This window comes from Xyrauchen texanus, chromosome 5, assembly GCF_025860055.1.
Source record: "Xyrauchen texanus isolate HMW12.3.18 chromosome 5, RBS_HiC_50CHRs, whole genome shotgun sequence".
Taxonomy (NCBI): domain Eukaryota; kingdom Metazoa; phylum Chordata; class Actinopteri; order Cypriniformes; family Catostomidae; genus Xyrauchen; species Xyrauchen texanus.
In genome coordinates, this window is record NC_068280.1 from 43,035,868 (window position 1) to 43,061,411 (window position 25,544).

At 38.3% G+C, this 25,544-nt stretch overlaps 1 protein-coding gene across 1 annotated transcript in view; it reads left to right on the forward strand.

The window, feature by feature from the left end:
- The first annotated feature begins 16,687 nt into the window (after positions 1–16,687).
- The window catches only part of LOC127643612 (protein sidekick-1-like), a 337,771-nt gene continuing 328,914 nt past the window's right edge, over positions 16,688–25,544 (forward strand). Inside the window, exon 1 of the mRNA XM_052126405.1 lies at positions 16,688–17,021. Coding sequence (XP_051982365.1) covers positions 16,733–17,021 — 289 coding nt within the window. The 5' untranslated portion in view covers positions 16,688–16,732. The remainder of the gene's footprint in view (positions 17,022–25,544) is intronic.

The following is a 25,544-nucleotide window of genomic DNA, read 5'->3' on the forward strand; positions in this document are numbered from 1 at the left end:
TAGTTTTTTTCCAGTCATTTTAGGATTTTTGTGTTTTTGGTAGGGATGTGCACAAGTAGTCGAATATTCTAAAATTCGTTCTTCAATAATTATTTGAATAGTAAAAATACTATTCGAATTTCACAGTTACTATTCAAAACTATTCCAGTTTTACTTTGCTGGCCATATATACAGTGAGATGCATGTTAAATCCTGAACACACAAAAACTAAAACTGGTAGTTATAACAGAATGCACTGGGTGGCGCTGTTGAGTGTGAACGCAAGTTGATCACATATGTTGAGCAAACGGTTCTGTCACTCACTACGTTCAGATGGACACCAGAAAAGTGGGTTATTGTGAGAATGTGACTTACTGTGAGAAAGCTGTGTTCCTGTTTATACTGGATAAGTGGTGTACACTTTACTCTCGTATATGTGCAGCTCGTCAGAAAGAAGCATCCCCGTAGCAACGTAATCCCCACGATGCTTCTGTAAACAACTAACCTGGTATCCTAGAAAGAGTATGTTAGCTGAGGTAAGGCGCATTCCATCATATAAACTGGTGTGTATAAATTAGTATATTTTACTGAGCATGTGGATATGCTTGTTTTTCTCAGCAAAAACATGACATAAGATACAATATAAACATGGTAACTATTTTATGCCGAGTGTTTATACTAATCCTGTACATTAACTGCGTCAGTCTACTTCATTAGTGGTTTCTTTTTCTTCACTTTGCGTGAGCTTAAATGCTTTCATTCTATTTTTTTTTTTTTTGTTTTCATGCATTGCTTGTTTAAATATATATATATATATATATATATATATATATCAGTGGGGATTTCTTTAAGACTGCAAGGGAAGCTCAGCTTCCCTATAATGTCAAAAAAATAATGGTCAAATATGTACTATTGTGTAAACAATTTATTGACTAAAAATGCATTAGAACACGTTCATCTCGAAGACGAGTTCGTTTCAGAATCAGCTACATTACATATAGCAGGTCGGCTGACTCGATTTACTTCTCATACATTCCCGTAGCATCAGTGCATTTCCTGTTGAAGCCGAGCGTCCATTGACTTCAATGGGGCTGCTCTGAACAGTTTTTTCAGTGCTCCGAAAATAGACGGTCATTGGATAAATGCTGCGATTATGTCCAGCCCACGGACGCTCAGCGTCTCTGGGGGTGAATGAGGAGTGGGCTGGCCCGGACTCCGGGCTTCCGCGTGATGATTGGAGGATCTGTCGAAAGACTGCATCTCCTTTTGATTGACAGCGAATCTGTACTATAAGAAGTCACTGAAGCTATTTCGCGCTCAGTCCCATCGCGGATTTCTCAAGTGTAGTCGAAAAACAAACTGCTGCAACCTATTTCTTTATATTTGTTTGGTGAAATTGCTAGTCAATTTGCATAATACATTTCACACAATTATACACCACATTCCTTGTTTCAGTTTTACCAAGTTTAATATATTTTGTTTTAGAGCATGCGTTCGTTCGTTCGTTCGTTCGTTCATTCATTCATTCATACAGTATGCTAGGCTAGCGTCGTACGGGTGAAACTGCGCACGATGGCAGACGGTGCTAATATTGTCGACCTGATTTTGGCGAAGCCATTTGAAAGTCTTCCTTACGAGGAAAAAATTAGAATTAAACAGCAGGGCAGATCAACACCTAAGATTGATTTAGTGCAAAAAATAGGGTAAATAAGTTTATAATGTAGGCCGAAAATGAGCTTCCCTCTTTGAAAGACCAGCAGCCGCCACTGATATATATATATATATATATATATATATATATATATATATATATATATATATATATATATATATATATATATATATATATAAAACACACAGGACATGATATAAGCTTGTTTTGATTATAATTAGAAGCTTGTTTTTTCAATTTAAAAAGAAAAAAAAAATATTTATTTAGAGAAACAGTACAATAAACATTAACCTCAAGGGGAAAGATGCATAGTACCAGGTTTTAGCTCAAGAGCTAATTTCCACCCGTAGTCCGTGGGCAGGCTGATGTTTTAATAAAATACATAATACATCATACATACATGAATAATGAAATTTACATTGACCAAATAAATAATAATAAAAAATTCAAGTCATTACATGCACAACATCGGTCACATATGGGCGCAAATTTGATTTGACAAAAGACATTTCTTTGCCAGACGTGAGAATGTGTAAAAGTTTGTACTTCTTATCAACTCTATAGGCAACATATTCCACTGACGAGAAGCCACACAAGAAAAAGCATAGTTTCCAAATGCTGTCCTGCGTTTAGGGAGGTGGCACAACCTCATTAATTACCTTCATTTAAATAATAGAATATTCAAATACTAGTTTTTTATGAGCTTAAATATTCAAATACCAAATGACTGATGAATGCCCATCATATTTTAATGCTGGCATATTTTAAGTATTATAACATGAATGGATTGGCACCCATTCACTTCCGCTGTAAGTGCCTCGCTGTTATCCAGAGTTCCCAGTCTGTCACTCACTTGACGTAGTGTCGATGAGTTGACACTAGGGATTCACTCTTGGGAACCCAGACATTTCTGATCTTTGAGAAAAAGCCAATGAGAATTGGCATGTGGAATTTGCATGCCACTCCCCCAGACATATGGTTATAATAGGAGTGCCGCTTGCAAACACACACTCAGATTTCTTCTTCGGAGACGAGCGGACGCATTCGCAGAGCTGAATCCCTCCTGCCGTTCCATTCATCTCTCTCTCTAAAGCTGTTGGATCTACAGCACATTACAGCTGTTCTCCCCCTTGCACACTACAGTTGTGTTGATCAACACCCCTAGGTGCTTCGACAGCAGAGCAGAGCTTCCTATATATATATATATATATATATATATATATATATATATATATATATATACACACACACACACGTATATATATAAATACACAAAAGAGTATATTTTTCTCTAAAAGAGTGGCGCAAACGAAAGCAATGCCTTTTTCCTTTGTGTATATTTCCTGGTTGTGGTCGATATCTCACCGCTTCTGACGGCCACGATCGCTGCCATACGTGTTTTGGTGCCACCCATGCAGAGTCAGTGTTCGTGGAAGGTTAGACATGCCCATGGCTACATTGCGGTCACGGCTCGGCTTCGTAAGAGGGCAAGCCACCCCAGCTGCTCCCCGACTCGGTCCTTTTACCTACGGGTATGAGGCTTTTACCTACGGGACAGAGCCTGTAGGCTGACAGCTTAGACTGACGACGTGGAGCTACCCGCAGTGCTCCGACGCCACCCGTAGGTTCCTTTGATCCCGCGCGTGCTCCCCAACACGTCGCACTGGTTGATCAGGACCGTCCGACTCGGCTATGCGATTCAGTTTCCCAGCCGGAAGGGGTTTTACAGCCCCTACCTTATCATACCCAAAAAAGGCAGCGGGTTGGGGCCAATCTTGGACCTGCGAGTTCTGAACCGGGCTCTGCACAGACTCACATTCAAGATGCTCACACAGAGGCAGCCCTCAGCCGTTTTGGGCTTCGGGTCAACTGGGAAAAGAGCAAGCTCGCCCCGGTTCAGAGCATCTCTTTTCTCGGTATGGAGTTAGACTCGTCTCGATGACAGCGCGCCTCACCAACGACCGTGCAGTAAGTGCTGGACTGTCTGCATGCGTTCAGACAGAATATGCTGGTCCCACTGAAATCTTTTCAGAGGCTCCTGGGGCATATGGCATCCCCAGCGACAGTCACACAGCTTTGCGCACATACCACGTTCTTGTTACGCAGGCTTGTCGCTGCCTATTCAGCCCCTAGTCAGACCTATTGTTCCTATGCAGGAGTTCCCCTAGACCAGGTCCACAGGCACGTCGTGGTTACGACAGATGCCTCCCAGCATGGCTGGGGCGCCATGTGCAATGGGCACTCAGTCGCCGGCCCTTGGACTGGCCGTGACTGCATGCTTCAACTGCCTCGAGTTGTTGGCGGTCCTTCTTGCCCCATTACGTGTGTCACTTAGGCCCCCGTACTGAGGTAAGTGCTCCACGTATGCTGGTTGTCTCCTTAGGTAACCATGTGTGATGTATATTCCGCAAAATGGATTCCCCGCTGATAAACCACGTCTTCTTTGGGCAGAAGGCCCTCCGTCCTTGGTCACCATGTTTGTAGTAACTCCTCCCCTCTTTGGGTAGGACCTACCTCGGTGCCGCTCCACACGGCGTGCTTCTGCTTCGACCCAGTAAGACCGTGTGTTGTATTCCACTTAGAAGTCCCCCCCCTCTCAGGGGTCTCTGCGGTGTCCTCTTCTTTGGAGGGACACCCCCCAACATGGACCTTATATGGCCCTCAGCTGAACGATTTCATTCCTTTTTTGGGGAGAACAATAGAGAGAAGGCTACGGCTGGGCGATCCAGTCCTTAACCTTCTGAGCAGTTAGCTGCTCCCCAAGGTGTAGGGGACTGCTTCATGACTGTCAATGTGTTGGTGGTAGTTATGTGACAGCTTGATGCTCTGGCTACGAGGCACACAGAGTTCTGCCCGTCTCGAACCGCCAGTCTGCGTAACTCAGTTCAGCTCTTGTGGCGTTTTTTATTGGGACCACTAGTGTCAACTCATCGACACAATGTTGAGTGAGTGACAGATAGGGAACGTCATGGTTACTGATGTAACCTCCATTCCCTGATGGAGGGAATGAGACATTGTGTCCATCTTGCCACAAAACTGAACCAAGCCCTGAAACGGCTCCTCAGTGCGAAACCTGAGTGTGTGTTTGCAAGCGGCACTCCTTTTATACCCGTATGTACGGGGGAGTGGCATGCAAATTCCACATGCTAATTCTCATTGGCCTTTTCTCAAAAATCAGAGATGTCTGGGCTCCAAAGAGTGAACCCCTAGTGTCAACTCATCGACACAACGTTTTGTTCCCTCCATCAGGGAACGGAGGTTAATCAGTAACCATGATGTTTCTTTTACTAGTTTTGCTAGTTTTTCTATTTTTTTAAGAATAGGAGGGTTAAAATTTAAATACATTTTGTGGTAATGAACATTTAGCCACAAATGCTGTTGATTGAGCTTAACTTGTACTGAACCCAGAATATTAACCCTTCCTTGGTCTTGTGGATAATTTTGAACCGTTTTTTTTTTTTTAAATGTTTCTAAATGTGTCCAAAATTTCTGCAAGGCCAAGGAAGGGTTAATACTCAAGGCTAAGAAGGAGTCTGTTTAAATCCCTAACCCAAGCATGAGCAATGGTACTAGTGATGCTTGCCTTCGCAAACACCACTGATAAACAGTAACGTGCATAGGTACTATACATCAAACTAGTTCACTCAATCTTTTTCCATCTGACCATCTAGTCCGACAGACTGTAGCAGTATTTTGTCTGAGGCTATAGACACCACGCAGAAGAAACACATGGGAGATAATGCATGGGTATTATATACATGTACCACCTACAGACCTCTCTTATCTCCTCTCTGCCTATCCATCACTCTCTTTTCTACTTTTTCTGTCTTCTCTCCCCGCAAGCGTCTTTTCTTTCACCCTCCTTCTCTCTCTTTCTATCCTTCATTGTCAAAGATTGTCTTTATCTACTGTGCACTTTATCTCTACTGCCATCCCTCATTCTCATTCTCTTACATGAGTTCAAGAAGGCCCATTCTATTCGTTTTCTACACGCACCCCCCCCTCTCCCTCCTCCAAGTTTAAATCTTTCTCCCATAATCTCTTGAGAGAAGTTGCATCCTCCAGGCTCTGAATTAGCAGGGAGTTATACACTGATGCCTCATGACCTTTTCCAAAAGCAGTAATCACCACTCCCATAGTATCTGCTGATTTAGGGGTGTGTATGCTATCCCAAAAATAGTACAGAGCAAGTGGTGCAGCTGTAAATACCTAAAAAAATTAGATCTGGGGATCCCAAAATGTTGAACCAAATTTTCAAAGGATCTCAACACACTACCCCCTCACAATCCATTCTGACCAGCAGAAAGGGGACTTATTAATACATAATTTGGGGTTCAGCCATAAGATCAACGCAACACTTAGATAAATCTCTGAAATAAACACTCTGGACATTTTGTCCATACCGAGTGCTTACGGATGCTTACCATTCCAAATGAAGGACTTCGCTATGCTATCAAATAGCTTGAAGTTAGAGAGGGGGATATCTACAGGGAGAGACTGTAGCAGGTAGTTGAATTTTGGAATACAATTCATTTGAATAACATCAATTTATAAAGCAACTTAATCTATACAATAAACTTTCTCCCAAACCCATACATTTCCAAAATCTTAAAAAGATAATCCCATTCTACCATATCAAATGCCTTTTTGGCATCAAGTGTGATGTCAGTGACCGGAGTCATAATATTCACTACTGACCTCATAATATTGAAGAAATGCCTAATGTTATCAGAAGAGCTGCGGCGCCGAATAAACCCCACCTGATCTATATGTATAAGAGATGTCATAACTTAATAGATTTGCCAACATTTTTGACAATATTTGAATGTTTAGCTGGATTAAGGAAATTGTGCAGTAGCTCTTACACTCGCTTGGATCTTTGTCCTTTTTCAGAATCAGACTGATCGGGGATTGTGTCATGGTTGGCGGAAGCTTTTCATTCTTTAATGATTCTGAAAATACTTCTAAAAAAAGTGCAGCCAGTTCTGTAGCATAAGATCAAAATAATTCAGCGGCAAAGCCATCTGGCCCCGGAGCCTTGCCTCTAGACTGGGCTTTAATTACCTCGCCAAGCTCCTCCAAGGTTATCTCAGATTCAAGATAAATTTTTAGCTCATTCGTCAATTTAGGGAGTTCTAATTGTTCCACAAAGTTTGTAATATCTTCATCAGTAGACGAAGACATCGAACTATAGAGATCAAGATAGAATTCTTTGAAAGCATTATTAATGTCAATGGCCCAGTGAAAAAATTCACCACCAGCAGATTTCACTGAGGGAATGGTTGAAAAAGACTCTCTCTGCTTTATATATCTAGCCAAAAGCTTCACTGCTTTATCCCTCAACTCAAAGTATGACTGTCTTGCCTCCCAAGCCACGCCCACATAGGATACTGGGGACCAGTTGGTCTCCATATAAACACTGATTTTCAGCCTTTGATATTTGTTGGAAAACAGGATTTTGAAAAAGGGATACATTAAAGTGCCAACTATAAGATTTGTTTTTCTCTATATGTGGCAACACCTCTAAACTCACCTGGGTGTGATCTGAGACTAAGATGTTTCCAATTGAGCTATCAACAACAGATGAAATGAGGACTTAGGTATATATATATAAATATATTCTAGAATAAATCTTAAAAAAATGTAATGTCCCTACCAGATGGGCTCAAATGTCTCCAAATATCTGCAAGATTTTTACACATCCTGTGAATTGTCAATGTTGCTCTAGGGGGCTTACACACTTTTGCTTAACTATGACCAAGGACTGAATCCATCGATAGATTAAAGTATCCTCCCAATATTATATTATGAGGGGTGCCAGCAGCTTGCAAAAACCCTTCAAGATCTATAAAAAAGCTCTGATCACCAGTGTTAGGTGTGTAAATATTAGCCAAAATCAAAAACCTTTGCCCATGAATTTCTGCTAAAACAATTATGACCCTTCCTAATTTATCATTAATCTGTTTGAGACATTTGAGTTGTAGATGTTTACCAATCAATATAATGACTCCCCTGCTCTTACTTGAGCCAGCACTAAAGAAAACATGCCCACCCCATATCTTCCCAAATTTTTCGGCTTCCTGAGGTGAAAGATGCATTTCTTGAAGAAACACTATGTCATATTTCTTTAGTTTAATTAAATAAATAACCTTCCTTCTTTTTATTGGGTGCCCCAACCCATTCACATTCAATGTGGAGAGAGACAATCCACTCATATTAACATTTGACATTTAACATATTTGAAAAATTATATTGTGTGTCAAAATTTTAAATATAAAGACCATATTCCACATTGGTGCAACAATCAACCCCCAAACTTTCCCTAGAACAAAAAAATATATTTTTTTTTAAACGTGCGCATTAACCCGGTGCACAAGAGTGCCAACCGGTGCCCATCCTAAACAAACACCAGCCCATAAGCTGAATAAACACAAAAAACTGTGTAGATTCATCCACTTAACTGTCTCAAAGCTGTGTTCCTCCACAAAACAAGCTCCAGCACACACACACACACACAAACATGGGCCTTTCAGTTCTTTGGGTAGTCAAATGCTCTCCAAAGTCCTGCAAGAAATATAGCACAGAACCAGCTCCAACAGGAGGAATAAGCACCCAAAATGAGCAGATTCATCCACAAGCTGTCCCAAATAAATTATATTACACAAAACAAACTCTAGCCTCTTGACAGAACCAGCACAAAAAGAAATGAAAAATATGTATGTACATATATGTATATAATATAATATGTACATGAAAATCACAAAATGGCTTACTCATTCCAATGTCTTTATGTAGGACAATGCTTGCTCTGGGCATGTAAATTATCTACGGCCATCCTTAGTATCTGTTCTCAGTTTGGCCGGAAACATCTGTGCAGAAGTGACATTCTGTTGATGTTAGTGTTTCTTGCATTCTCAGAATCATTCACGTTTCTCTCTTGTCAAATTCGCAGTCTGAGAAAATGTTGTGGTTATTCCAAGAAAGCCTTCCTTTACTCCTCGCCTCGCGTAGCAGGAGATCTTTATCAGATGATCTCAGAATTTTGGCCAGAATTGATTGGGGCCTGTCTCCCTCCGTGAATCTCCAGAACCCTGTGAGCTCGCTTGATTTCCAGCTTTTGGCCTGTTATGTCAAGCAGACTCGTGAAGACCCCGTCTAGGAATTTTACCATATCTTGGCCTTCCTCATGCTCAGGAATTCCAACAATTCAGACGTTGTTTGGTCGATTACGATTCTCCAAATCCTCCAGTTTTTCCCAAATGTGTTCCAAATCTATCTTGGTCCCTCTCCGATGACTCTAGATAATCGATCCGTTTCTCAATATCCGACAATCTTGTAACCAACTCAGAGAATTGTGTCTCCATGGAAGTGATTGATCGACGTATTACAGCAAAATACTCCAAGTCCCAACGACCTTCGTCAACATTGCCGACACATTCATCAAATCATTTCATGCCAGATTTCTGTCCAGGGCTTTCAGCTTGAGCACATAAGGGTCTTTTAATATATCCAGAGCCTGAGCATTTTGAATTTTTTGACAGATTGTCTTCCTAGAACAGTTAACAATCAGGGTGTATCTCACTGGTTTATGACACAAATAGTAATAAAACTAGCAAAGTGCGCAGAGCTCTCCGCTCACACATCCACATGGAATTACGTGACTCCCCCAATAAAGGATTTCTAAAATTTTATACTTAAGTCTGAGTGCCTTGGATATATCCTTTTTTAATTTTTTGTTTGTTTTTTCATCCTCTGAACTCCTAGATTTATTGTGTAATGGTTGCTCTTTCATAGCTCAAGGGACTTAATTGAGTTCTTAGTTATGTTTTATGTAAGTATCAACTTTGTCTCAGATGTGTCTCCTAAAATTATAGTCACAAATGAGACAATTGTTGATATGCAATAAGAGTATAGTGCTATAAAATAAATGTGGATAGCGTAGCTCAGATCATTTGATCTTGGATTAAAGGAATATTTCACCCAAAATGTATCTCATCCCAGATGTGTCTGACTTTTTGTTCTGCTGAACACAAACAAATATTTTTAGAATAATATCTCAGTTCTGTAGGTCAATACAATGCAAGTGAATGGCTACTACAACTTTGAAGCTCCAAAAAACATAAAGACAGCATAAAATGTATCCAAACGACTCCAATGGTTGAATCCATATCTTCAGAAGATATATGATAGGTGTGTGGGAGAAAAATAAAACTTTTAAAGTATTTTTTCTACTATACATTCCTTTAAGATAAAGTTTTGAGTTCAAATTGACTTTTGATTGCAGACCTTGGTTTATTGGCAAATCAGACCACAGTTTGTAACATTGTTGAGATCTTTTCGGAAACTTTAAAAGAGACACATGTGAGATTAATTGGGTCTTTTTCTCAAGGGAAATACCTGAGTAGTCTCCAGCATTCCATTTAATATCGTTGCTGTTTAGGAGAAACAATTGATATACAGTTTTAAAAAAATCTCAGATGTGATTTCCTTTCATATGGGCTATTATTTACTAACAATAATGTAACAAATGTGGACAAATGTAGGTATACTAATAGCATCTCGCCATTTAAATTACTTATTTAATGCATATGCTTCAAATATATTGTATTTCCTTTGGGAAAACCGTAGTATAAAACACTGTCCCACAGGGAAATATTTATAAATTAAGGTTTGTAAACAAAATGCCTTAATGTATCAGCAAGTCGGCTTTTACTTAAATCAGAGCTTATCAGAATTCGTAGTTGAGGATTTTACCTTATTATAACCAGCTATTGATTTAGCCTGTTGGTACAGCATTTCCCTTAAGTGCTTTGTTTTGATTGACAACCTTTAGTGCGTTATATGAACCTGGTATCCCATAAACACATGCATGCACACCACACAAACACTCATATACAAACACATAAGCATGTGCACACTCCATCTGGTAAACTCGTTCTCTTCACATAGTGATCTGATGCCTTGAAATGCAAAATTGATTTAGCAGTGTCTCAGAAAGTGTCGGCTTTAAAATCATGAATAGGGCATCTTCATACATTCTCGTAAATGTGATTGACAGAATAGGGATAGATCAAAGACCAGTAACTGAATACATTCCAGGTTGAGTTTCAATAGATGTTATATTAGGTAGTGCTATTTGTGGACTAGGTGGGCTATGAAGGAAAACAATTTAACAAAACTCGATAGCTGGTAGATTTGAATTTGAGAACTTTTACAATTAATAATTGCACTTGTAAATTTACACTCACAGCCCTGATGAGAAAACTTAAAAAGTTGAATGTTGCAATCTGTACTCACAGACTCAAAAGTTTTGTTCTTAAGTTGCAGACAAATAGTCACAAATGTGTAAAATGACATTCACATAAATACAACAGGCACAACCTTGTATTACATATTTACTTTTGTACTTTAACCCATTTAATCCCACCGGTTACAGTGCTGACCGAAATAATTATTGATGTATTTTAAATACTTTTAAATACAGATGCAAGAGGGCAGATAGCTGGGGTTGGGTGGGTGCGGGGGTTTGCTACATCTTTATCTTTATTTACAGAATATGGTCATGTGTGGTTCAAGATTCATCATGGCTATAAATTAAAGCTGACATGTGTAATTTCTGCGGCACTAGCAACACCAAACAGAATTGTCAAAATAATGTCTGTTTTCAAACAGGTTTCCTAAATGGGTGATTCTCATGAACCCTGCCAAGAAAATGTCCTCGTACTATTTTACGCTAAAATATAAATCTTGCAGCCTTTAAAGGCATATTCCAGGTTAAATAGAAATGTTAAACTCAATCAACTGAATTTGTGTCATAATGCTGATTACCACAAAAATGATGTTAGACTCAATCTTCTTTTTCTTAAAAAAAAAAAAAAGAAGAGAAAAATTAAGGTGAGACACTTACAATGAAAGTGAGTTTTTGGAGGGTTTATAGCCATTAAAGTTGTTTAAATCATCGTTTTTGCTGGATCACAGGGTTTATGGCTGTTTAATACAGTTAGCCGATACCCAGTAAAGAGACCAGCATGAACAATGAAGACCAGGAGTCAAAGTTGAAGTTTCAATCAATAGAGAGAGAGAGAGTTTACTGAAGACAAAGTTCTCCACATTTCCAATGGCAAAGACCGAAACAGATTACAGAAACAACCATAATTATAGGCATATGCAAATTCATTTACATCATCATTTACAAGTACAGGGTTCTAATACATTAACCATACAGATCTTTATGGAAACTATCCAAATATGGTGAACTGTTGATCTACGCAGGAGATGTTATTTAGAAATAATACACTGATTAGCTGGAACCACAAAGTCTCACTTTGTCTGAAAATAATGGAAGAAAAGTACTGTCGGATTTACGAATACCATCTCACCCTATCACCTGGCTCCCATCACTCAAACAATTACTGTAATTAATTTAGATAAACACTATAGGTGAGAGAAAAAGAAAATGCTGCATCTTAAGAGAAAGATGAGATTGTATCCTCTGAATGCTGAATGTCATCGAGACCCAGGCTGAATGTTTTTCTTTCCTTCTAGAGCAAACATTGAGACAACTCACAGCTTGCACACTCTTATGGCTGGAATAGATGGACAGAAGTTATAACATAACCTGAATAAATGTGCATTATTAAAATGCCTTGATTACTTTTTGATTATAACAAGTGTTACGAATGTATTCAACATATCAGTAGGCCAAAGAGACAGGGATAAACCCGCCCCTTCTCGGCATTGCAATGAAATTGAAAACTGGATATAACTTTACACACAAAAGTTTAATAAGCGATTTTATCACACTAAAATCCTGTTAACGAGTATATTGTTTATGTCTTGTGGCTATATGTTTGAAACAGTGAGTATTTTAATGATAACTAGTAGGCCACATTCACTTCTATTGTAAGTGCCTCACTGTAACTTCTATAATTTTTTTTAAACAGAAAAAAAGGAAAAAGTCCAAATGTATTTCTGTAGTAATTAACATTATGCCACAAATGCTGTCCAAACGTCTGCCACCTGTCATTGCTTGGACAAAAAGATAATTCCACCCCAAATTTACAACACTTGTTGAGTCAATGATGCTCTGTTGTGCTGGTTAGGAAGCTCAAATCAATGATGAAAGCTCCACATATATCAGGTATAAAAGGAATGTAATTACTTCTATTTTAATTATCTATATGTTAAACTTTAATCAGATGAATTAATATATGCTGTCTCAAGAGGTAGTGGTTGGTTAAACTGATCTTTTTTTTTTCTGGATGTAACAAGTAACTCTGACATGAAGTGAGTGGAAACCATTTACACAGAGGAAAAAACATAGTAAGAGATGTGACTTGAGGAACATTTAATTCAAGGCAGAGCAGCAGATTGGTATCACGAATGTGTGTGCGTGTGTGCACCTGGGTCCTCATGTCAGTCCACTATTGCTGTCTCGGCAAGACAGGCTTTAAATGAATAGTGCCCTGGAATGGGGATGGACGTAATTGCAAATCAAATCGGTTTTGGAATTAGTTGTTCCAATTACATACTTAATAGACACCAAGTAATGACCAGCCCAGGCAGAGGGTAGAGTATTAACACATTCTGCCACTGAGAAATGAAGAAAGTTCAGTTGGGAGCAAGTACAGTCCCCCTCCTGACTACTGGTCAATCACCATTGCCACCTGACTTTCATTAGCTTCTCAACAGAAGCTACTTCTGTAGAGCTTATGGTCTTTTGCAATAATACATTTTATTTTGTGAGCAGCAACAGCACAGTTTTGGAAGCTAATTAACATATAAATGTATTTTTTGAGCATTTAAGAAATAATTAAAAATAATAAATAAATTATGAAATCAGAATTGTGTTATTGTTATTAAATTAAATGCATATCAATTTATTTATCCATTAAACAATAAATTACAGTTCTTATTATTGTTATACATAAAATAAATACATTCATACATACATAAATACATACAAATAAATGAAAATAAATCCACATATATAAAATGAAATCAATACAATTTAATAATAATTTATAAAAGATCATTACCAAAATTCCAATGGGCTATTAATTCCCTTATAAGAGCTGTCATCCTTCTTTGACCATAATTTGAAGAAATCCTGGATTGAGTCTGACATGATTTATAGAGCCAGTAAAATCTAAAATCATTTTCAAGATTTTAATCATTAATGTGCCATTTAATGAAAACACATAATGTCCTTAATTGTAATGACTTGATATCGTTATGCTGGCTCAATATTGGAGCGCACTGTCCTTGACACTCTTAACTGCTCCTAATTTCGATATTGTATTCATTCATGCATGTCCTTATCTACCGGATATCTTTACCATGCATTCTTCTGTTTGAAATAAAGCAATATTTCATACAAAAATGAAAATTCTGTCATCATTTTCTTGCCCTCATGTCATTCCAAAACAGTATGATTTTCTGTCTTCCGTGTAACACGACAAGGCTGCTCTTTTCCAAAGGTTTTATTTCAAGGGCGATCAGTCACTAGAAAAACAAGAACACAAAGATTACGCTTGATATCATTTATGTCAAACCTTATGTGATTCATCTTGAAGTGCCATATCAGATGGTACACAAACTAGTGTTATTTACATTTTTACCAAGTTTCGGTAACACTTTACAACAAGGTTCCATTTGTTAACGTTTGTTAACAACATTAGTTAACGTGAACTAACAATGAACAATACTTATTAAGCATGATTTAATCTTGGTTAATGTAAATTTCAACATATAATAATACATTTTTAAGTCAGAAGTTGCATCCGTTAACATTAGTTGATGCACTATGAACTAACATCAACTAACAATGAACAATTAACAATTAAATTAACTATCATTAATGAAATATGTAAAAAATATATTGCGCATTGTTAGTTCAGAATATCTAATACATTAACTAACATTAACGAATGGAACCTTATTGTAAAGTGTTACCAAAGTTTTACATTTTGGCCTGTTCTTTACGCAAATGAATCATATGGCTTCTGCACATTTGGAAAATAGCACACAAATTGTATGGGCTACTTTTATGGTGCTTTTTCTTTTCAATTTAGTTTTTTAGCTAGACAGCCCTAGACACCATCAGAGTTGGGTGTAATCCAGTTACAATGTAATTACATACTGTAGGCTAATCTAAAAAAGTAGTCTAATGCATTACATTTGAAATTCTTGTGATTAGATTAAAAGTTCTGACTTTCAATTGTTTTAATTATATTTAAGTGCATTATAGGGTTATGCTTATTGTTAATATATATTCTTTATGTAGAGTACATGAATTACATGGCCTGTAACAAGTCATTGTGAATGAGAAATGTGAGGTGCTGAGTGTATGACTTGTGTGTAACAACGAACAAGAAAGAAATAAAGATATTATTTTGAATTTGTTGAACGGAGAAGTGTTGTAGAAAGTTACACAAAAGTAAAGTAATGTGATTACGTTTCAGTGAAGTAATTTGTAAAGTAATCTGATTACAATTTTAGAGAAATAATTAGTAATATGTAGCATTTTTAAGTAATTTACCCAACACCAATCACGAATCTATTTCATTGTATGAAAAAGACCAGTCAGGATACTCTTAATATAAAATGTAAAAAAAAAAGTCATAGAGGTTTGGAACGATTTGAGGGTGTGTAAATGCATTTTCATTTTTGCTCTCACTTCCATTTCTTTAACCAAAATAAATTATGCCATTTTGTCAGCTCACTTATTCTTTTTTAATAAAGGTATCCTGATGACAAAACAAAAATGAGACAGAAACTTTATAAAAAGAGACAGAAAACTCACAGTTTGTGACTGTTGAGCTTCAATGTTTCGGTCTGGGGGCGCATGGAACCGTGTTTCAGAGGCTTTTCCTTTTCCACGTGCTCGCCATGACAAATAATATCGCCTGTAGTCTGTAGCGCGCTGGCCAATCAGATCAGAGCAGGGCGGAGCCGACGGGATGGCGAATTCAACTTCAAAGTGTGCTCTGCATAAATGACTATTCCTGAGGGGAAACGCGAACGAATCATTCAAAGCCTTATAAAATAAAAATGACCGTTCTGAGAGCACCAGTTAAACTCCCGCCCTGACGGAGTCTTATGGCAAGTTTTTGAACTTCAGTCAAGGCAGCAGGTGTCCAATGCCCGCCTCAGAGCTTCTCGTTCATCACTAGATTTTCGTTCACACAAGCCAGCAGAACGGACAGCGTAGGTGAGATATATATGGGACTTTCACTTAAGTCTCCAAAGCTTTACATTGGCGGAAAGGTTGAGGACGTCACAGAACACGAACTTAAAGCAATTTATAAACTGTAGGAGCAGAGTAGTTTATAAAGCGATAAAGACGGTTCGTATTGTTGTTTACCATCGCTGCAAGAAACACCATGCCTCCTCTGGGGGGGGTTGTGGTTTAATTAAACTTATAGATTAAACAGTTTGCTAACTTGTAATAGGCCTAATCATTTTGTCTACTTTTCAGTTTACAGGTGTTTATTCGTTCTCGAGGATTTATGCTGGACGATTTTTTTGGGTTACACGATACCTTTGCATCTTGGTTAACCTGTTGGATACACTTAACTAAATTGATTTTATAACATTTCATCGAGAACACACCCAAGGGGGTTTTCAAAGGGATAAAGACAACGCTAATGAGCACATGGATTCTAATGGTTTCTTCAGGAGTCTTTGAATGCCGTGAAAATAGGCTACTCAAAATCATCGGGTAGATAATCCAGCTGCGAACACGTCAAAAACAACCTGGTTTTACAGGAGATATCAACGGACTAAGCGGATAAATTAAATCCGGCACACTTTAACGTATTAATACTTCACTGGAATCAACACTGAGACATCATGTGCCGTCTCGGGACACCGAAGGGCGACTCAAGCTCAGCGCAGAGGTGCTTGCAGAGCGTATCGTTAAATTTGGAGCAGTCTACGGAGACTTGGTACGCGTCCCTTACTAAACGGTGGTTTAAAGGCACCGTTTCATTCAGTTCTAGACGTGAGGATGAGGATAAGGGCTTGCACCGAACCGTGAGACACGAAAGTAAAACGACCGGGCAAGTCGCGGACTCGGAGATGAACTATCCCGCGTCTTGGATGAATGAGAAGCGCCTCGCAGACGCGTTGGAGCGGAGCGCGCACTTTCCCCCGTCCTCACAATCCTCAACATCTGTCGTGGTTGCAGATACCGGCTTTAGCGGGGGTAAAAGCACTCTTACCAAGCGCAAAATTAAAGGGATTATTTACCGCCAAGGAAATATAGGGAAGAAGGTGATGATGGGGAAAATAAGGAGCATCGGCGGGATGAGGTGCTGGATTTTTGCCCTTGTGTTCCTTTGGAATACCCACATGTTGCGCGCTCAAGGTAAGTTTCGCGTTTTTAAGCATTATGAAACAAGTTTGACCCTTTTTTCTTTTTTTTTATTCAGTGTTTGAATCATCAGTTTGAGAAATTTGATGTGTGGTTTGTCTTTTTTACTTTCACATATTGTAATAACGTCTAAGAAATATGCCATAGTATGTGGATAAAACTGTATTGTTGTATGCAATGATTGTATTTTTTCAGTGGAGAAACTTAAAACATTATTTATGGAGGAGTATCAGACAGGAAGTGAGAGAGAGGGAGGTAGAGAGAGACATTCATCCCTGTGTGTCTCAACAAGCAGTAAAGGTCATATGCTGTCAAAACGCACATTTTCTCAGGTCACACACACGTCGTATTGACTGAATATCAAACTGACAAGTGGACAGAGAAGGATGCATGCATTTTCCACTATAAAAGTGAAAAGGTGCGAGAGTAAGGACAGTGACACACTCAGAGATTCAGAATTATGATTCAGAGCAGAATTCAGTTAAGCCTTCACTGAAATCAGATTCATTTGGGCTCTAGACTGCATATGGTGCCAGCTGGGTCTCACTGGTACTCGGCAGGCTGGTTTTCAAGGGGGGTGGCGTGTTACTGATTGAATTAGGATGTTTTAAAGCAGAGCACAGATTTTGCATGCCATGCGTGGGAGCATCGCAGTCCTTTAAACGGCAGCAAGATTAAAAGATTTAAAAGTATGATTGTATTATTGCAAGCCACGCTTCGCTGTATTAAACACATTTGGCATGGAGGTGCCTCAGGCGTTTAACTGTCGGGGATGTGAAATTAGTCGCTTTCTTTTTGGAGGTCGCATTAATGCGATCACATGAATGCATTCGACTCAAAACAGATATGAGAAAAAACGCCCACTCCTGTTACTTTTCTCCTGTATTGGTGGCTGGCACTTCTCTCTCTCTCTCTCTCTCTCTCTCTCTCTCTCTCTCTCTCTCTCTTTCACTTTCTTTGTGTGCTTGCAGACTCAGCTTTCTCCCTTTGTTAATGTCAAGGTCTCACTATGGCTTTGGAAGTGTCCCAAACTCCAACCTTAAGAGGTCAGAAGGGTATTGATCTCCCATCAACCCCCCAAAAAAAGACAGAATTCTGTCAAACGTATAAATTTGATTCCGAATTATGCAAGATTTTGCAACCAAGTTTATTCTTTTCAACTCTCAGGCAAAATTTCCTTAATGTCTCTTGAGAGTCAGTCATTTTTTGAAGAAATTTAGCATTTGTAATTCAAAATGTATATTTAGAAGTTGGTCGCTACTGGCTTGTAAGACATTTTATAGTCCAATGAATGCTCAGCTTTTAAATCACTGTCAAGGTCCATGCATGGAAATAATTTAGAGCCTCTTATATTTTGCAAAGGTGGAAACCATTAAAATGACATTCACAACTAATGTGAAGGTTACTTTGAATTCCTACATTAAGATCTGTTGATCTGATACACACTTTGTGCTAAGCAATGCTTAGCCAAATCAGTTACATTTTATAGAAAGGCATTTGTATTTTGCATATGTTTTATACAGACCAATATACAATGCTTTCAAGCTATACACTTCCTGAGAAATTGAACTTGTGACCTTGGTATTTCTAGCGCCATTCCACTCCACCAGTTAAGCTACTGGAGAGCAATTTCCTTCCCATTTTTTTCACAAATAAACATGACCAATATAAAATTCACCGTGACAACCTGCTTTAACAGGTGTCTTTGTGGGTTTTCCTTTGATCCACATCTAAAACTCCTTGAGTCTCAAAAGATGAAAACTGTCACATACGCCATCCCAAGTTGTTCTCCTTTGCTCTCTGTATTTATGACTCTTGCCAGGCACGTCAGTCGCTGAGTGGCTTTCTGTGTGTACACACTCAATGCACGTCAGTGATGAATGTTTGCATTCGAACGCTCTGACATCTTGATGCGCCATGAGGTCCCTCAGAGAATCAGATGAAGAAAAGAGGCGCGAGATTGATGGGATGAGAGAAGAGGTGTGGGATGAAACTAGGAGAGAGGGAGGAGATGTTAAAGAGGAGTGGAGCGTGAAAGGAAGGAAGCAGTGCAGAAAGAAGAAAGAGAAAGGATGGAGTGGTAGATTGGGATGGGTAGATGGTAGATCTCTGTGGAGGAGCGTACTGCCATCTCTTTACCATGTTATTCTTCTATGAATCCATAACAAGAGACAGAATAGCTTTTTAAGGGTCACCAGGATGTCAATCATATTTAAAAGGAAAGAAGAAGCATGTGCATTATGTACAGCATTGATTCGTGGCTCAAAAATAGGTCGCAGATTTTTTCAGGTAGGATCGCAGAAAGACTGTGAAAAAACAATGCTAAATGCAAATAATAAAATGCAACTTACCATATATTCATGCATTGTTATGATTGCAAAATAAATAGACTTAATAACTTTTATCAGGGAGGTAAAAGCTCATGTCTTTTGTTGTTGACATCTGTTTCCATTCGAACCCTACATTATATTGGCACTTCACTTGGTAATATTGGTTGGCTAAATAAGGTTGGTAAATCACTATTCAATGTTTGATTTTAAGGACATTTTTGTTAACTTTTGTACAATAAACAATTTGTGGCTCCTAGAGAAAAATCTTTTGAAAACCACTAATCTAAAGCACAGTATGGAGGGTTAAAAAGTTGAATGGAAGAGAACATTGTTGGGGAACACAGCTTAAAGGAAAAGTTCACCAAAACATTTATATTCTCTCATCACTTCACTTTCATGCCATCCAGATGTGTATGACTGTCTTTCTTCTACAGAACAGAAACAAAGATTTTTAGAAGAATATCTCAACTCAGTACACTGTAAATGTAAATCCCAACTCGCTCACTCTACTTAAATTTTTTGTGGAAACGGCTTGCACATAAAACGTTTAGTTTAGTCCAGCACAGTAACATGAAAGTTTTGAGTACACTTGACACAAATTTAGGTGTGGTTTCTACTCAAAGATTTTAAATGGTCTGCACTTATATAGCGCCTTTTTAACCTTAGCGGTATTCAAAGCGCTTTACACTGCGTCTCATTCACACATTCACACACCAATGACAGCTGAGTTGCCATGCAAGGTGCTAGCCTGATATTGGGAGCAACTTGAGGTTCAGTGTCTTGCCCAAGGGACACTTTGGTATATCGAGTCATGTGGGCCAACCCTGCGATAAGTGGCTGACCCGCTCTACCACCTGAGCCACAAAATATAAATTTTATTGAGTAACAAAATCACTACATAAAAACAATAATTTTTAAAATAAATAACAATATTTTTGTGTTCTGTAGGCATTTCCGTCCACAGAACTGGATGTTTTTTGTTTTTGGCTCCATTCTGAGTAAATTCTAGAAACCGTTTTGTGTGAAAATCCCTGGAGATCAGCAGTTACAGAAATACTCAAACCAGCCCGTCTGGCACCAAAAATCATACCACGATCCAAATCAATGAGATCAAATTTTTCTGCATTCTGATGGTTGATGTGAACATTAACTGAAGCTCCTGACCAATATCTGCAATATATGCACTGTTGCCACATGATTGGTTGATTAGATAATCGCATGGATGATTGTTGGTGCCAGACGGGCTGGTTTGAGTATTTCTGTAACTGCTGATCTCCTGGGAATTTCATGCAAAACAGTCTCTCATCCAGTGAGCGGCAGTTCTGTGGAAGGAAATACCTTGTTGATGAGAGAGGTCAACAGAGAATGGACAAACTGGTTCAAACTGATAGTCTACGGTAACTCAGATAACTGCTCTGTACAATTGTGGTGAGAAGGATAGCATCTCAGAATGCTATTCTGATATGCGGGTTGGCACTACGAGGGGGACCTACACAAGATTAGGCAGGTGTTTTAATGTTGTGGCTGATCGTTGTATGTCTTCTGAAGCAATGCAATTACTTAGGGTGAGAAACAGATCAATATTTCAAACCTTTTGTAATCTAAATCTTTCAGAATGTGAAAGTGTAGAATTGTAGGAAAAAAGGACTTAAAAGTTGATCTGTTTTACCAACACCTATTATATCACTTCTGAAGACATAGATTTAAAAGGATTACTTTTATTCTGCCTTTATGTAATTTTTTAAGCTTGGTCTGGTCACCATTCACTAGTATGGACCAACAGAGATGAAATATTCTTCTAAAAATCTTTGTTTATGTTCTGCAAAAGATGGAAAGTCATACACATCTGGAATGTCATGAAGGTAAGTAAATGATGAGAGAATTTTCATTTTTTGGGTGAACTATCCTGTAAAGAGACCATTATGAACAAAGACCAAAAGAGTCGAGGCTACAATCAATTTTCTTACTGAAGATAAAGTGTTTTCCATTCTCCACAATTCCAATGGCAAGGATTTATAGGCATATGTTCCTGTAGCTCATCTGGTAGAGCATGGCGCTAGTAATGCAAAGGTCATGGGTTTGATCCCCAGGGGACACTCAAACTGATCAGTGTACACCTTGAATGTAACGTAGATGCTTTGCTTAAAAACGCCTGCCAAATGCATAAATCTAAATATGCAAAAATGGTTTAGATCACAGATTCTTTAACATTCTAAACAAACAGAGGAATATACAGAAACTGCTCCAAACATGCTATTAATCCAATCCAACTAATCTCAACATTTTGTGACAGGGTGGAGAACTGGCTTGACAATATAAATAATAGTTTAATGAGAAACTTAATCAAAAGACAAACACACACACGACGGACGTGTCCGTAAACGATCTCTCTCTCCTGCACCATCCTCCGCAGTCGGCCTTTATCCCTCTTGGAGGCTTGATTAGCCTGATAAGGGATTGGGTGTGTATAGTCACGACCCAGCCCCGCCCTCCGCCCTGTCACACATTTGTTATCATAACCATAACTAATTTTAGCACTTAGGTAGGTATCATGAGTTGTGGGGCCTATTTACTCCTGTCCATGAGTTGTCCATTCCATGGAAGCTAATTGGCTATGACGCACCCCATTAACAAAAGCATAGTCACAATCCCATGAAGGAAAATATGATTAGAGAGAACAAACAGGTCTTATTTATACAAGGCTACATGGCACCCAGACCTATCTGGAATGCAGGGCCTGAAAGGAGATTTGGAAATATAAAGAAACAGAACAGAACTCTATATATATATATATATAAAGCTTCCACTTTTAATTAAATCAATAAGTAAATTAAACATATAGTATAGAGTGACCAACAGTGATTAAGGGAGCTAGAAAGAGTTAAACATGTTATCAATAATGTGTTAGGGTGTTTTTATATGAATGCATTCTTACTATCACTGAACATTTTAACCATAGCCTTCCTTTTACCAAAAAGGCACATTGGACACACAAACACTTACTAAATATCTCACATTGCTTGTAAGAATTTACTACCAAAAGGCATATAATATACACAATAATATTATTTAATTATATTATTGAATCATTAAAATGTAATTAATTAAAACTTGAGAATATAAAGAATACAATATCAGTGCAGTAATACTGTTGAGGCACTCCTGACATGGGTCAGACCCTCAGTCACTTCTCAAAGATTAAATATATAACATATAATTATGACAACATAAAATAAATTCATTAGATAATAAGAATGATTGTTAGTAATTTAGTTAAACTTATAAACAAAACCATAGAGAAATGCATAATAAAATAAAATGGTGGGAATCAGACAGGGATAGAAACAGATGGAGAGAAAGAGAGAGATAGTATGATAGAATGGAATCGAGATTGATGTCATTGCATCTCTGTGTGTATCCGCGCATCCACGTGCTTGGGTCCTGGCAGGGTCGGCGCGGCATGAAAACTGCTCCTTTTGTCTGAAGCCTCTCTCTGTGCCGCTCTGGTCAGATGGGCCTTTGATCCCGGATGACAAATTTCTGCAGGGTCTGAATAAGAACTGCTATCCTGCTCAGAATTACATCCAGCCTCCCTTCAGTACCACACTCCAGTACATATTGCACCCTTCCCACAACCCCCTGCCATGCTTACTTTACTGGCATTCTCAAACACACTGCCTCCCATCACGTAATAAAATACACAAACTACAATGCCAAATTGTTTATCAAATCATAGTAAATCAAGAAGTAGTGCAAGCATGACTATTACTATTAATTATATAGGGAACAACCACCTAACCCTTAGTATTTAACCTACTTTTGTTTGTGCTACTTGAATTATACATCCAATCACTGAACCTGTTTCGGAGAAGTATGCTGTTAGTTTTCTAAGTAATTGGAATTTGCCCTCCAAATACCCAGGATATGCCCTTCTTCCAAGAAAATATTTTACCTAATGTCTGTTTTGGGGCCCAAATTGCATTCAGTGCATGTGTTTTAGTACTTATCTACATCTAGCTTCACTTCGCCCTCTTTCTGAAGTTGTTTCTATGCGCATTTACCTTCTTTCACCATGTTTACCATCATTTCTCGCTTTGACACCCCTAAAATAGTTTGAAGTTGCCTTGTGTGATTTTGTGTGGGGGTTCACGCATGAGTGCAACATCAGTAACAAGTTCTTAATCCGTTGTGCCTGCTTTGTTGAGATGCATTGTCCAGCGGTAGACAAGTCCCTCCCCCAGTCATGACCCAGACTGTCTCATTAACCAAAGCTTTTGTGCCTTTTTTTGTGAACTGGGCAAATGAGTACACACCTCTTACATTTCAATTGCAAATGAGAGGCTTAATTGGGTCATTGCCAACCATGTTTCATTATAGTTATTATCTTGAAGAATTATGAAAAATAACTTTTATAATTTTTTTCGACAGTTATTAAAAAATTAAATAACTGCAAATTTTCAAGCTGACAAAAAAGAGCCTTGAAATAAATGCTTCACAGTAAACACTTGGCTTTAGTTTGCTCTGCCTGTCTGAACACATCTGCTATCCGCACTTACTGTAGCTATTATCAGGAAATCATTACATGCATAAGACATGCCCGACTTCCTGTATTTCCACCCCCACTCTGATTCCAAGTCAAGCTTAGTGGGTTTATCGCCATGAAAATAATAAATCTTATTTTGTGATAAGTTCAAAGATATACAACATTTTCATAAAGATTGTTTTGTCTTTTTCACTTGTTGATGCCTGCAGCTTTGGCTTTATTCAGTCAAAGCATTGGTTTTTGGACCAAAGCCTATCCATCGTTACTAATCAGCTTTTACACAAACAGATTCTTTCTTTGCATTCAAAAATAATGTGATTAACTCATCTTTGTCACCAAGCATTACACGTTCAAGTGCCTACTTTGCTTTTGAATAGAAGTCGTACCTCAGAAATGTGTGCGAATGCCCCTTTCATTGCCGTTGAGATGCCCAGAAGGCCACGTTTAATACTTTATGGGCTTGTTTAAGAGCCACATTAACATCTTTTCAGTTTCTGCCTGTCATCTCGAGTTATCAGTTATGCAGGATTAGTCTGTGGTAACTACTGTGTTTTATTATCTGAATAATATTGTTTAGTGTCTACTTATTAAATTTGTGCTTGCATGCATTAAATTCAATTAATTGACACCAAACCGGGTGTAGCTTGTCTATATCTATGTCAGAATATACACAAGCAAGAATGTGATTTGAGAACTATAGCAGAGGGGAAGACCCTGCTTAAAAGACCAGCATAGACCGGCATAGGGTTGCCAACTGTCCCATATGAGCTGCAACTTTCATCGAAATGAAGACATCCTGTATGGGTTGCCTATTTTCCAATATGTAAGTGGCGAAACGCTTGAGGGAACACCTCATGCTGGGGGCCAAAATTCAAAACACAACATATGCTGGGGACCAGAAGTACTTGTCTTTTCTGTTGGAATTTGTTTATGAATAACATTTTTGTCTGTTCCTCAAATAAATATGACAAGAAGACTTGGAACATAGTGCACAAGTCATATGTACTACTTTTATGTTACAGTTCTATTTTTTGGAGCTGCTGTTTCCATTGAATTTATTGTATCGAAAAGAGCAACTTCTGAGCATTCTGCAAAATATTGTTTTTCTTCATTGGAAGCTGGTTTGTTAGCCCAGAGGGCTGCCTTTCTTACAAGCTTGTGCGAGTGCCACATTAACATCTTTTCAATTTCAGCATGTCATCACAAGTGAGTTTATCAGTTATGGAGGATTAGTCGGTGAGAACTACTGTATTTTATTATCTGAATTGGAATTATTTCAGTGCCATGCCCCACTTGAACTGGAAGCTCATTAATTAAAAATTAATTAAAAAGAAATTTAGGAAGATGTGACATTTCGGTTTACACAGTCAGCTAAATACTGAAGAGGAAACAGAGTGGTTTTCATTGTCTCTTTCTCCCTGGAGTCAAGGCCTCGACCGATTGTGCCAGGACAGATCTCCAAATGTTTGCACCAAATATAAAGAAATAGCACTGTTGCTTAAATTGCCTGTGTTGAAATGTAACCTGTGCTCATTTATAAAAGATGAGTTTTTGCTCAGACATTTTAGAGGAGAAGAACCTATAATGAGATAACTAGCATCAGAGTTTACTCACTTAATTTAAAAAGATGCCTTGTAATTTCAC